This window comes from Geospiza fortis, unplaced genomic scaffold (assembly GCF_000277835.1).
Source record: "Geospiza fortis unplaced genomic scaffold, GeoFor_1.0 scaffold274, whole genome shotgun sequence".
Classification (NCBI taxonomy): domain Eukaryota; kingdom Metazoa; phylum Chordata; class Aves; order Passeriformes; family Thraupidae; genus Geospiza; species Geospiza fortis.
In genome coordinates, this window is record NW_005054485.1 from 272,429 (window position 1) to 287,591 (window position 15,163).

The window sequence follows — 15,163 nt, forward strand, 5'->3', positions numbered from 1 at the left end:
TTTCATATTAGTCATCAGAGATAGTGACACTTATCTTTGGTCTGCTCAAAATAATAGGCACCACATTTAAAAAGAGCTGAGTGTCTCGTAAGCTCTCACTGCTATTACCAGCTTTCATTAGCTGAACCCAAATTTATGGTTGTTTCCATTTCTGTTGAAGGAATGGATTATGGCTAAGATGAGGTGGGGTGGGGGGGAAGAAAGAGAGAGAAAGAGGGAGGGAGAAAATGGAAGAAGAATCTCAATTCTTTCTAGTTTTAGTGAATCAGTCAGAATGAGAATGAGTAATCAAGTACCTGTGTTTTAAAAAATTGAAGGACTTCACAATGGGCACTTGGAGAGATCAGAATGAGAGATGAATTCAGGTGATGAGAAAGGTTTGAGAATATTTGGGATCATTACAGGGATAACCAGGTTCATCAATGAGTTTGCCTTATGAGCCTTTAGCAATCAAGCTGTTCATTGTCTCCACCTGAGCTGGCAGTTGTTTCTTCCTTGGTACCTGGTAGGGAGAAGTGCATACCTGAGAGCATGACGTTCCAGATGCCCACCTTGGAATGGAGTGTACTGCTGCCCACAGTGTATGCCTCTCCCCACTGACCAGAAGGGCTTTGAACAGATGATTAACTTGTAGCTGTCAAACTATTGAGCAAGTTCTCACTCCTCATGTTCTATTGCCAGGTGCATTGCAAAGCCCTTGTGTAGAGGAGCGCCCAAAATGGGAGAACATCATGCTAAATAGGCAGCTTAGTTAATCTTAGTCATGGCCTTAAACCAGTTTGCAGTCTCTTTCTCTCTCTGGAGCTGGAGATGGCTGTGTCTGGCAAAGGGCGGCCCCTGAATTCTTGTCACAGAGGCGACCCTTGTAAGGCCCCTGCTGTCAGCACCTGGAAATATGAACCCAGTGCTGTGTAGCTTCCCAGACTTTGTCTCTTCTGCTGTAGAAATGACCTGCATTTCTAAGGTAAGGTTCAGAGGGTAATTGTTCTAGTGTCTGGAGTTTTACTTTTTGTTTTAAATATTCTTTTCAGATTATATCAGAGCAAGAAGATCCACAGGACAAAGTGGAAAAATATTGTTAATGTCTCCTAATTAAATTAATTGAAGCAAATAATCTTTCTGCTTCCTATGCTCTCCATTGTCTGCAGTGTTTCTGTCTGTCCTCCAGCATGAGCTGGCACCTTCTCCTCCTGGGAGCCACATGCTTGCTCTCATAAAGGCTGATGAAGTTAGTGCCCCAGAAAATTATTTTCTAAACACAAGGCCAAATAACCAAACAAATAATATTTTCACACAGCATTACTGAATAACACAGAGTCCTCAGGCTTGCAGTGGCTGCACTGGGAAGCAGGTGAGAGATGGAATATTGAGGGGCAGTCTAGAGAGCAAGCAGGTGCTTTTAGAGCCAGCTCTGATCGTGCTATGTCTTTAAGTTGTGCTTGTTTTCAGACAATCAGAGGCTGTGTCTGTCTAAGACTTAACTCTTTTTTCCTCCTGACACATGAGTGGGAGGGGCTAGTTTCTTTCTGTGGTGAGAAGGAAGTCAAGAGCAGGAACTGGGGCTGAGGAACATGCCACATTGAGAAAGTGACAGGCAAGCTGTTACCAGTAAGGATGCTGAGAATGCATGAATATATAAATAAAAGGGAGATTTTCTATCAGCAAAGAGATGCACACCGTTTCCCACTCTTCTTGAAAATACTCCAGAATTAGAAGCTTGTGCCCAACTTAAAAATCCGTGCACTATTTTTTTGCCAATGTTCAAACTTCCTACCCTCCCACATTCTACAAATCTCTCTGACAAAAATCTTGCAGATTTCCACCCATGAAGCACATAAGGTCAAGAACAATAAGTACCTGAACTCAGACACATCAGCATCTACCAAGCAAGATCTGAAAGGTAATCACAGAGTATATACTTGCTTAACCTGTTTTCATGATGCCAGGACCTGTCCATCAGTGGATATGAAACAACACCTCTTTTCACTCCTTTATCCCAGACAGCTCAGACACAGGGAAGTATTTCTACTTTTTCTATTTGTTCGGCCCAGGCTCTAGTGTGGGCTGAGCTTACTGGTGGCTTCACTCTTCTGCATACATAGAGCCCTTTTTTCAGGTGCATCTCAAAGTCACAGTGTTCCTTCTCTCAGTATCAGAGTTCCTAGATTTGTCACTGAGTTTGTGCTAACTTCTGCATGTACTTTCATGGTAGTAATTTTTAAAGAACTCTACTGTTAGTAAAAGGCATGCTTCCACTAACACAGGACTTCTCTTATGGTAGCAAAGACTGAGATTTGAAATGGCTTTTCTCCAGTTTCTCAACCAAAACTGTTACGTGAAAAGATTCCAGGTTTTAGCAGCAATTTGGATAACTAGGGCCACTACCAAAGAGGCTGAGGGTTTGGCCAAAAACCCCAAGCAGCTGATGAAAAGATGCTCACGTGATCCCTAAAAAGCTAGTCAAGTGTATTCTTTCTTGACCTTTTTATTACTCTTTTTTTTTTTGCATCTGAAGAATAATTGTTCATTAATGGCCTGAAGCAGTATAGTTTTCCTAAGTAATAAGATTCCTAGTGGCTCATGGCGTTGCTAGGCATGTACAGATATTTTATGATGGGAAGGTGATAAATGGTTTTGGGATACAGAGCAGCATAATCAGCTGAGTATGTTGGTGATGTGCATGGTCATATTTATGTGCAGGCTCAGTTACCAATGTGCTCCCTTCCAACACTCTTTGCCCCCTGAGGTCATCCGAGGTGTGATTTAAGGTCTCTCTGCCCTCTTGCTCTGCTTCCCACACCCCACACCCAGCTACTGGAAGTTTCATTAATGACATCAAAGTGCTCAGGCAATATGAAAATAAAATAGGCAGCCAGCTTCCCTTTGCTTAGCTTGCAGAGAATAAGATGAGCATGGCTGGGTATCAGTTACCCCATAAGTAAGTTCTTTGAACTGCTTTTTGACGTGGGCGCAACAAAAATCCACCACGCTTCATGCATTCCATCCACTGCTGTGGCAGAAAATCCCCACCCAGTTAGATCAAGAAAGAGAAAGAAAATGGGCTTGTTACTCTTTCTTGACTCACTGTCTGGAAGATTAATGCTTCCGTGCATTGAGAGGTTAACACTTCAGCTGTTCCATACCCTTCTGTCTGAATTGCTGTGAGGTCCTGCATATATGGAGAGGGCAAGAAAAACTGGAAACCCCAACCAAGACCTTGAGAAATTTTGAAATTTATTGAAATTATTAAAGAGCTTTTGAAAAGGCTCCTTTTGGTACTTTAGTGAATGGATGCCAGTAGGAGATGAAATGCCTTTGTCTTGTTGCTATAGGACAAAGGTATGCCTGGGAGAAATGTACAGTAGAGACAGCAAGCTCCTCAGCATAAGGTTTGTCTCCCCCACTTCTGCTGTACAGCTCTTAGCTTGATGTGGGCTGTGAGCTCCATGGGCTCTGCCCCTGCTCACAAATCCCTGACAATACAAAACATTTGTTCTCTGACCATGTCCAGCCAAGAGAAAGGATGAGCAAAGCTCAACAGCTGATTCCACATAGAGGAAATAAACATGCACCTCATCTCTAGAATGGGTTTTGAGTTATCAACCCAGTTGCTTACTGTTGCAATAGTCTGAGATTTTTTTTATGCCGTGGCTGTTTACAGTTGAAAATAGTTCTTGAGGTTTGTCATAGCAACGCACCTATAGCAACACTATACAGACTGAGTGGGTCTCCCACTTCAACACCATTATTGCTGTTTGGTTGGGTTGTTAAGATGAACCAGGTATTTTCCCTTACCAGCTTTCACTACAAACATGTCTTCTCTAGTCTCTTGGGAAGCAAGAAAACTACCTTGAATTATGTAAGGAAGAGGCTGGTGTGCCAGTTCAAAAAGGGCTAGAGAAAAAGAAGTGACTTGCCCTTCATTTTTTCATGTCCTTCTGAAAAGCTGCAGCATATGAATTAACACTCATAATTTTCTACTTGCTCTTTTGGATGTCAAGAGTTTTCTTCCTATTTTTAAAGCATTTTGATGTCAGAGTTCTCACTTCTACTGCCAGTTAATGGGATTGAGAAATACTCTTTGTACTTCAGAGGCAAGAGTGTGTCAAAGGTTTGAAACTAATTGATTAACTACCTTTGATTTTACTGAGTCTTGGCTCAGAGTTTGTGACAATGCCTTGGTCTCCACAAAGGTACTGGCAGGGTGGCTGTGCTAATTAGATCCTAGCTGCAATGGCAGGATTTATTTCACGCAGAAGAATCCCCAAGGAATTGATGACAACAATTAAATAGTCTCAAAGCAAGGACTAAAGATAATCACCTAACTAATATTCCTGATCTCTTATTATTGCTGAATTACATTACCTTGTGCTGTCAACAAAGTCAGCATTTACAACTTTGGTGTAGGCTACTTAAAAAAAAGTTCTTCCTGAAAAGTTTGAGGCAGTTTATTGTCCTGTCAAATTCATCCTATCAACCCAGGGAAGTTACTGAGAACAGTATAACATATGAAAATGACAGAGAAACAACTTATATTTCAGTGTGGCATCACTGTAAGCAATAACTGTGTTTCAGAGCTTACAGTGTAGCCCCTTTGGAAGGGTAAATCTTACGTAAATTCTCTGTTCACCAAGAAGAAATTGTCTCCCATGTGGTCACACAGAAAGCAAGAAAATTGCAGATGCATACCTAAATGTTGGTCTAAGGGCCTCTTTTTCTCCCAGGTTAGTCCCCAGAATACTTAGCAGTAGTGATATGAGTGCTACTTTTATATCTGGGCCTGTTAGTAGGGTCTATTCTATTTTTTTTAATGTAATAATCTATATTTATGATCTGTTGAATATTTTTAGATAGAAAATTATCCTTTTAATTTCCCTCAAAACTACTGTCTAATAGAAGACTACAATCAAATGCAGCTATCCCTCACTGTAGTGCTGAAGTACACTAGGGAACACAAATTTACCTGGAGCATACTTTCAGTCATGTACGAGGGTACCGCTTACAGACTCCTTTCTAAGTTCCTTCTTGCTCTGCTGTGATGAGCGCTTTAACCTATTACTTTGCTGATAACACCATGCTACATGTTCATGAGCTCTTTTTAGTGTACTACAAAACACCAAGGATTACCTGAAGTTTCATTTTATCTATAGCTATGTGTGCACAGAGAAATGATCTAGCAATATGCTAGAAACAAAACTGATAGTAAGAAACTGTTTTTTAAAAAGTCTTGCTTTCATGGCTTCCCAAAGATTTGCAGACATGAGACACAGAGGGCTCACACAGTTTACCTACTGAAAGCTGAACTTAAAATGAATCAGCCACTTAGGGCTCAACAGCTGAATTTTCAGCTGGCTTCAAGCTCCAATCTGCAGAAGTGCTTGTGATCAATAAGGCATTGAAATGCTGAACCCCCCCAAGAACAAATCTAGCAAGGCAGGATAATAATTAATTTTTAAGCCTTGTGAGCTAACAATGAATTCCCTATCGCCTGGGAGAGTACAAACTATATTTCTTTTGGCAGTTACCTGGATCTTCATCATGCTTTGCATTCCAAAAAACAAAATATTACTCCTCATCCTGTGGTGAACCGCTTCTTATCCTCTGGAGCACTTGTATTATTAGGTTCTTTTAAAATCACACTGACTGGACTAGAGCTTTCAAAATAAGATTTAGTAATGCAAAAATAAAGACAAACCCAGAAAACCTAAACCAAACAAGAAACAAAACAAAAAAGAGCTGTCACACATGGTAAACACAGGCTATAGAAAAGAAATAGTTGTGTCTAATCAAAATTGCTTCAGTATCCTGGGGAAATAATTGTACCAGCCTTGTACTAAAATAAAGGCTTTCATTTGGCAAAGGCAATACATGCAGGAGGCAGGAAGAAGGATGAGCAGCTTATACTCTATGTTCTGATCTTACATAGCACACACATAAAAAAAGATATATCCTGTAGATTTATTTATGCTATCAGATATGTAGCTATAACGTAAATTCTTCTCAACTCATACAAGCAACTGCATTTATCCATTACCAGGATCCTGCCATTGGCTTCTGAGAAGATTTTCTTGTGGAAAACTAAATGTAGACTTTGAAACACAAGAAATCAGAACCTGCTTTGGCTAGGAGCACACCTGCTCTGCATCACTCGAAAATGCCTCATGGGAACCTTCTGCAGCTTGACCCCATCTTGATGATCATGGAGCAAATCTAAACTTTCCTATGAGTAACCTGTGAGCAATTAAACTGCAGTTGTTACCGTGGAATATGTAAATTTTCTCTCTTCTTATCCTGCTTAACTGCTTTGAAGAATAAAATTGACCCAGATTTTTTTAACTGAAGCTGCAAGTTGGATTCTGGGGGAGAAATTTTTCCACTGGACCCAATAGGTTTAGGATTTCAGTATGTACTGTATCTTGGGCCCTGTGGTCATGTGTCAGTGCACTGATTTCAGTCCACCCTCCAGGTACCTAAAATCAGTATTTTAGAGCCTCTGATCCTATGCTCTTCTTCATGAGTCAGATACTCTCTGCTTACTCTGGAGATTTCTTCTCTGGTTACAAAATGGGAGAACTTTGCTAGTCATCAGTAATTTAATTATCTCCATTCCTGAAGCTTTCAAGACCTCATTCCCTCGCACTGAAGCTGACCATATTGCAGAAAGGCATTATTTTAATATACATGCTGCACACACGAATGGAACAAAATAAACAAATTTGCAAACACAGAGAAAATGAAAACATGGTTTCTGCTGAGTATTCAGAAAAATGAATGGTATATGATACCTTTGTCTGTTGTTTCTCAGTGTCTTTGTTTCCAAAGAGTAGTAAATTTGTTCACAAATTGTAGTTCACACTGCTTGTGTGTAGTAATGGGAAAAAAGGCATTTGACTGGGAAAACAGCTCTGTCCTGTGACTTGAGCTGTGAGCAGAATGGCCAGTTTGCTTTGTCAGAGTCAGCACACATAGTAGATTAAGCCAAAATGCGTTTTCCATCTGCTTTTATGCAAACACACCCAGCATGGGGGCAAAACAGGAGGAGTTGGAGATGCACATGTGCCTGCAGGGCCAGGACCTAATTGGCACCACAGGGGTGTGGTGGATGACTCCTGTTAGTGGGTGTCAGGAGAGCAGACCTTAGGCTCTTCAGGGATCTGCTTGGCAGAATACCATGGGATGAAGTTTGAAGTGAATAGGAGTCCAAAATGCTGTTCAATATACACGGATCTCTACCTCCAAACTCAGGAGCAATGAATCCCAACAAAAATGCCCAGCAAGATCACGGAGCAGATCCTCTAAGCTGGAGAGACACAGATTTGATGGCTGGACCACTTGGTGGTTAAGGAATTGGTTGGATCGGCATAAAGAGCTGTGGTGTAACATCCCATCCTCACGGGGGAGGGAACATGCAAAATTCAAAAATCCTTGTGGTCAAAAGTAACAGCAAAAGTCAGAGGGTCCACAAAAACTCACAACATTTTATTAGTAAATTACACACTTGGCATGGAAATTGGTATTAGCTAGTCTCTGACCTACCATATAAGCACATGGCAGTGGATTTTGGGCAAAGGGTTAAGATGAAAAGGAAGAGAGAAGGGAAGAGATTAATTAGAGAGGAAGTAAGAGATGGATGGATGGATGGATGGATGGATGGATGGATGGATGGATGGATGGATGGATGGATGGATGGAAGGAAATGGTGGAAGGAAGGAAGTGCCGGAAGGGAGGGAGGGGGGGAGGGAGGGAGGGAGTAACCAGGGACAGGTTCTGTTGTCAGGGGTCGTGGGTGTTCTTGTTTCCTCCTTACAGTCCATGCCCACTTCTTTACCTCATTTGTGTGGTTGTGTTTGGCTTATCTACAGAAGCCAGAAAAAGGATTTTTGTCCTGGAAAAGTTCTGCACTTACCTCTACACAGCCCCCATCTCCAGCCATGTCTTGTTCTTTCCCATGGCATGTTACTACCAACAATTCTTGGCTGTTATTACCAGCATGTTTGGCTCCATAGCTATTGGGCTATCAGTGTTTGAGACATATACATTTAGCATTGTCTTCTAGGATTCTACGTGTGGTTAAAGGCTCAATGTCCAAGTGGACAGAGTGGTGTCCTCAGGGTTCGGTGTTGAACTGGCACTATTTAGCATCTTTGTCAGTGACACAGACAGTGGGATTGAGGGCACCCTCAGCAGGTTTGCCACAGACACCATGCTGTGTGGGGCAGCCATGTGCTGCAGAGAAGGGATGACATCCAGAGGGGCCTGGACAGGCTGGAGAGGTGGGGCTGTGCAAACCCCATGAAGGTCAGAAAGGCCAAGTGCAAGGTCCTGTACCTGAGGCAGGGCAATCCCAAGCACAGATACAGACTGGGCGGTGGATGGATTGAGAGCAGCCCTGAGGAGAAGGACTTGAGGGTGGATGAGAACTTTGACATGGCTTGGCAACATGCACTTGCAGTCCAGAAAATCACTGTGCATTAAAAGCAGCTTGGCCAGCAGATCTAGTGAAGTGATTCTATCCTTCTATTGTGCTTTCATGAGACCTATCTGGAGCTCTCTGTCCAGATCTGGGTTCCTCAACATAAGAAGGACAGGGACCTGTTGGAGCAAGTCCAGAGGAGGGGCACAAGGATGATTAGAGGCCTGGTGCACCTCTCCTCTCTCCCCTGGCTGGATGGAACTCTAAACAAACTATTCTAGTGAGAGGTGTCCCTGCCTGTAGGGAGTTTGGGATGATTTGGAGATATTTGTAAGGTCCCTTCCAGCCTAAGCCATTCTATAATCCTATGATCCCTTTCTTTTGAGTAGGTTTGTCTGGGCTGGTCTCTATGGAAACCAGTGAAACAATTCCCCTTAATATGAGTTTGCAGAAAATTCAGAGATGGCTTCTGCAATCAGGAACCTGATGTAGTTCTGGTTTTCACTTAAACAGCAACAGTGGATAGATATGATGTTGTTTTCAATCAAAGTAAACAAACAAGGCTTGTTGAGTATAGATCTGATCTCCTCCAGAGAGCAGTGCTTTATCTTGCACTCCATCTGTTGTGGGGCAGCAGAAAAGCAAATTTCGTATCTATTGCTTAGGGTAGCATTACTCTTGGATGCTTGGGGCACTGGATATTCCCATAGGACTGTTCTGCAGTTCCAGAGCTAATTGGGATGGAAGCCGGGGTGTGGTTCTCAGGCAGCAATATTGCCATGGGGGAGAAGGAAAGACTGCTAGATTCATCCAGTGTCACCAGAAGAAGATGCTGATGGGAGGCCAAGGAAGGTCAGATGAGCTCTTTGAAATCTGCATTGACATCTGATTTATGCTTGTGGTGCAAGAGAAAAGCTGCAGGCCTCTGTGTTTGCTGTGAGAGCCCCCTGAGAGAAATGGGGATGAGACTGAAGAACATACTGGAAGACCTGAAACAAGACAGGTCATACAAGAAGAATTGCTGTGATTTTGACAGAGCTGAAAGCCTGAGCTAGCACAGAGTAGCTAGGCATGTGTAGCCACAGGGGAACTGGAACCTTGGATGAGATAAAGGATTCAAAGGACATGAGTGAGGTTTACAAATAATCACTGCTGGAAAACTGCCTGGAAAACTCTGACAGCCCCCAAGGAGATGGTTTTGGAACATCTTTCTCCAGGAGAGAGGAGGCTCTGGCTTTGCATCTCAAGTGTCCCCTACCTGAAGTTTAATTGTCTTCCTTTCTTTCTCTCTGCCACCTCTATCCTGAGCTGTGCTCCTGTTTGGCTCGCACACAATTGAACAATGTAGTTTAGGACTGCGGTTGCCAGACTTTGCCTTGTTCCTTGCCATTATTAATCAGTTAGTCTTCTGCTAACACATTGACAGGGTCAACAGAGCTGTGCTGCAGCATGTAGAGTCAAGAAAACGCCCATACCTACACTCATTCCACACAGAGCCCCCATGCACACCCCCCACACACCCTGCTGGTGTGTCATGGACAGAGACACCCTGCATTCTCTCTCATACCTTTCATTCCTTGCCACAGATTGAAATTGGCATGATTGCCCATGTGACAAGTTGTGATTCTTTGTTCATTACTCCTCAGAAAGCAAAGAGATTATTTAGGGTCAGCATGTCTGAGTTGCCTGACACAGTCTGTGTAATTCTAACACTGTATGGCAGACCTTGCACTTAAATGGGTTACTTGAGAGACCAAGAGAGTGTCCTCCTTTCATATGTGTTGAAAGGCTCCCCCACAAGTTTTCTGGGGACTAATCCTCACTATCAAGCTCAGGATGAATGAACTGATTAGAAAGACAAGTAGACCAACAAAAACAAACAAGCAAAAAGAGCCAAATTTAGCTCAAAATGAAATCAGCAGATTTGAGGTGAAAGAAAAGCCAGGACACATTTTTGGGCAGATCTACATCAAAGTAGGCTCTGTGCTTTAAACAGTGGTGAGAACAGTGTACTTGGGCCTCTGGGTTTCAGCACCCTCACCTCCTGTATTTGACAGCCTGTTCACTCACAGAGAGACCAAAGAAATCATGCAGAAAGACTTCCAAGTTTGTAGAAATCAGATAAAAGGGGGGTCTTTTTCTGTACCCTAGACTCTCACAGTTGTGCAACTAAAGGTCAGTGCTGAACCCTACCCATTGCTCTTGGTTTGTTTCAGTCCTACATGTATCATTTATTCCTGGCAGAAAATTCCATGCATTACTGTTGGAAATATCTAAATTGGGCTGATGTTCTCTTTGCTAATGGAAGAGAAAAATAAGAACATTGCACAATTGATAAATAATGTCCGATAGGACAGGTGAAAGATAAGTCTTTTTGTAGGAGCTGCGTATTTTCCAGATTTTTTTTTAAGGCATTTCATGATAAATCACATTAGACATGAGGAGAAATATTTTATTTGCAAAGGGTAGTTAAGTTCCAGAACAGGTGAGAGGTTTTCAGTAGTTGGAGTCTAAGAAAAAGATTTATTCAGGTCAGGTTAACTCTCGAGGTAAAATGATGTGCATGTTGCCCTTCCAGTGTCTTTTCTAACCATATGCTTTGATGTCTGGCTAATTTTTTTTTCTTTTTTTTGTATTGAGGTTCAGAATATGAATGAAACTTAACAGACAGAGCTGTTAGTATAGACTATAACATTTATAGGAAACAAGATAATGAATAAGCATTTAAATCTCTCAGTAGCTTTCCAAACCTTAGCATGTAAATAAAATAGTAATTCCAAAGATGGCTGTATCTGCCACAGCTGTTTGGACATAGTTTCAGCAGTGCTCTACCTGAAGCTGTGCAAAACCACTGCTAAGTTCAATTCCCTGAAGAGAGATGAAACCACTACAATTCACATGCCAACCTTTTCCCAGAAGACAAAGCTCAGTCTTATGTGATACACAGTATTATTTCACACAATATTATTTCCTATGCAGTAATATTTGGACTGAGGTCCAGTTTCAAGCTCTCAGAGCACTTGGAGGGAAGAGTTGTTTCCTGACTTCTCTTGTCCAACCATATAGTCTTCAAGTAGTCTTTGTATCCCCCATAAACCTCCTTTTTTAGTTCTTTAGCTTTTTCAGATAAATTGCTTGTTTCTAAGTAGGCAGTTCGAAATCTCATCCCAGGAAAACCACTCCCTTGCACGTTGATTGCTGCTGTCTTCCTGCAGAATCAGTTCCACTCCTGACCCAAAGACATGCTATTACTTCTGCAAGTCTATTAACTAGGGTATTACTGCTTATTCATTCCATGGCCTAGATATTTGCTAGATAAACATGTTCATTTTTAGTAGAAACTGTTGGCTCGTCTTAAGAAATTGTAACTGTATTTTTGATAGGTTCACATTTTGGGCTGCAGATCCCATTGGCTCTACAGCCCTCTAATCTCTGACAATTTTACTGTCATTAGATCAAATTTCCAGAATGTTCCCAGTTCATGCACCTACTTTGCCTTGTGAAAAACTGGAGGAATAAGAAAGAAAAGAGATGGGGAGGAGGCTGATGTTGTATGTTAGTATGTTAGTCTGGTCTTTTCCTGACATCCAGTCAGTGAGGGCCCAGGTATTTTCTCCCTACTCTTCCCAGCTGATGACTGAGGACTCCAGGCTGACAGTATTTCTCTAACATAACCCAGTGGCAACAATCCAATACCCATGTGGCCACAGAGTAATAACTTTACGAGTGGCAGGAGGGTGGGCTTACTAAAAATGTTTCAGTATCTTCCTGGGTTAGCTCCATAATTCTGCTTATAGTAGAAGACATGAATATGTGACTAAGACCAAGCTTAGTCACATATTCACGTCTTGTAATGATACAGCTTTTGATATTAAAGTTTGTGGGGTTGAACCCTGAATAAAAATGAAACTATTCTCATCCCTCAAATTTTTGAAAGTTATGAAAAATTTCCTATCCTCAGGAAAACCAGAGCACCAGGATGATTATTTTTAGTCATGTTTTTAAAAATAATTTGTTGACTTCACACAAATGATTTCATGGAAGAAATAATTTTCTTCCAAGTGAAGACACTTCTTTAAAATTTTTCTCATGTTAAGAATTTAATTTCTATAATTTTATTTCCTCTGAAACAATTTCAAACCTAAAGTATGTCATTTACCTATGAATTTTCACAGCTTACATTTTTGTTAATGCAAAGCATTACAGAATACTACCAAATTTAAACGATAATACTGGATTCTCATAACTGGTTGGTTTTGTTCCACTCGCTCCTTCCTGTGAGCTGAATATTTGTTCCTGAGCCAGAGGATCCATGCGTCTTGAGCTGATACTTGTTTTGAGATGGAGGATTTGAAAGCATGCCGGGTACCTGTGTGTTACTGTGATTTATGGTGTCTCCACTACTGTTGTCCTCTGGCTGGCGAAGGAAGGCAGAATCTGCATATATATTACACTGGGAATCACCTAGAAACATCTACTTGTGACCTGAGAGGGAGAATGGGGCAGTCTGGCTGCAATCTAGCACTGCATGTCATTCCATCTGCGTGGTAGCTGGTCCTGTGTTGAATCTCCTTTGTGGCATACAGCCCTGTAACTACAAGTTGGTCAAATTCTTTCTTTGTCTCACATAAGAATGGAGATATCATTTGTCTTTAATATCTTTCCCGTGAAATCAGGTGTGACCAGCACCCAGTAGGTATAAAAATTATAAAACAAATGTCCTTAATGAACATTTTGGTGTGAGAGAATTGATCTACAGAGCTACAGTGTGTCGAAGCCCCTGCTTTCAACTTTGCAGGCTGTCATCTTAAATATAAATTATGATGGAGAAGGGAATCAAAAATAATGCCCTTGCTCAGAAATGTTTAGGAAGAAAAGTCACATCCAACAGCCCTCTGAAATCAGAAAGTCATGGATGCAGCAGTGCACTTTTGGTTTTACTGGTTAACAGTTTGTACTAATTTTAGAAGTAGAAAACATGAAAAAAAATGAAAATAGCATCTAATTCACATCTATTGAACAGTAAGCTTTTATTGATACTTATTGAGTACGTGGTACCAACTTAATTCTTTGATGTTTTTGAAATCATATTTAATTTTCTTTTCAGTGTTGTTCTCAAGTGTATTCATGCAACATGGATTGTGAGCAATTGAGCAGGTGTGTGTGAGGTGACTGGTGGCTCAGGAGCTGATAGTGAGCAGCCATTAAGGTAGCTTTTCAAAAGGTGAAAAGGATAAGCAGAAGAATACTGCTGCCAGACAGGGAGCTGTGAGCTTGGGGACTGCAAGCATCCTTAAAATGTACAGCTGGCCTCTTTGAAGCTCAGCTGGGCACTGAGAAATGGGACGCTCCCTGCGTTTGCATCATGATCACGGTACCAAGAAAGTTTAACCTCCAGTTATCATCAGAAAAAGTGGAAGCAGTCTGGGAAATTTGAATTGGTCTGAGTAAAGAGAGCAGGTCTCTGAACAATCTGACCTAGCTGAAAATGTTCCTACTCACTGCTTGGACTGGATGGCCTTGAAATTCACCTCCCAGCCCAACCCATTCTATGATTTGATAGTACAGAGGATAGCTTGCAGATAGATGTTTTGCTCTAGATTTGCATGTGGCAGTTTGAGTTGATTTTTTTTGCCTTGTGTAGAACCTTAATCTCTCAAGCAGTGCAAAAAGCATTTACAGAAAGAGCAGCACATGCATATGTTTAGTCCTGTATTAAATCTAGCCTCTTGAATCTAATATAAAATAGGATTCTGGTTACTTATGTAATCTCTGAGTGGCATGCTGCTAATTCTTAGTGGAAGTAGCAAATTTCAAGTACCCATTCTACTCACAGGGTTCAGAGTGTTTCTCTTCAAATAATATGAGTCAGCTGATTTTCTCATGATAGTTTATTTTCACAGAGGTCTTTCTGTCCCACTTATAAAAAGAGAACATGAATGAATGTTATAGGATATGTCCCACATGAGAATATCTAAATATTGTGGTCTTCACTGCTGTCTTGTTTGTCCTGACCTGTTTGTTTTCTTTTGTTGCTAACTAATTTTTCCCTGAAGTTTTGCCACATCTATAAACTATAAAATGCTGCAGATGGACTTTCGAAATCAGTGCGGACGATGGACTTAAGCATCAGACTTGTTAACAGAAAAGAGGAGGATCAACATCAGTAGAAGGCCTCCCTAACACTTCACTAACCCAGAGCTTATATTCTCTTTACTAGTGACCCATGGCTGCACAGTCCCAGTTTTTCTCCTCTGCTTGCTTCTGAGGGATCTCACCATCTCAACTTGTGAAGGCTATCCATCCCCTGGGCTATACTTAGTGGAGGGTTGTTAGTATGGATATTTTTAGTATCTGTGTAAAAGAGCAAAATGAGACTATGTGATGTTCTTACTGCAGAATATGAGGCACCACATGCAATGGCTGGCTTCCTGTTCGGCAGATGTGTTTTTTCTCATATCATGATTCAGACAATGTGTTATCTCTCCCCTGCAGTATGGGATAAAGAAGAAGGAAGAAAAGGAAGCAGAGGCCCAGGCTGCACTGGAAGCTAATGCTGAAGGGAGTCTGACACGCCCAAAGAAGGCGATCCCTCCTGGCTGTGGGGATGAGGAGGAGGAGGAAGAAGAGAGCATCCTAGACACAGTCATCAAATACTTACCAGGGCCCCTGCAGGACATGTTCAAGAAGTAATAGCTGCAGACTGTTAGATGGGCATAAACAGTACTGCAAAGGATTTCTTTTTTTCCC

The 15,163-nt window shown here is 41.6% G+C and overlaps 1 protein-coding gene across 1 annotated transcript in view; it reads left to right on the forward strand.

Annotated features, from left to right (window-relative positions):
• CPLX1 (complexin 1) overlaps positions 1–15,129 on the forward strand; it is a 102,119-nt gene extending 86,990 nt beyond the window's left edge. Inside the window, exon 3 of the mRNA XM_005428477.2 lies at positions 14,909–15,129. Coding sequence (XP_005428534.1) covers positions 14,909–15,106 — 198 coding nt within the window. The 3' untranslated portion in view covers positions 15,107–15,129. The remainder of the gene's footprint in view (positions 1–14,908) is intronic.
• Positions 15,130–15,163: the final 34 nt, after the last annotated feature.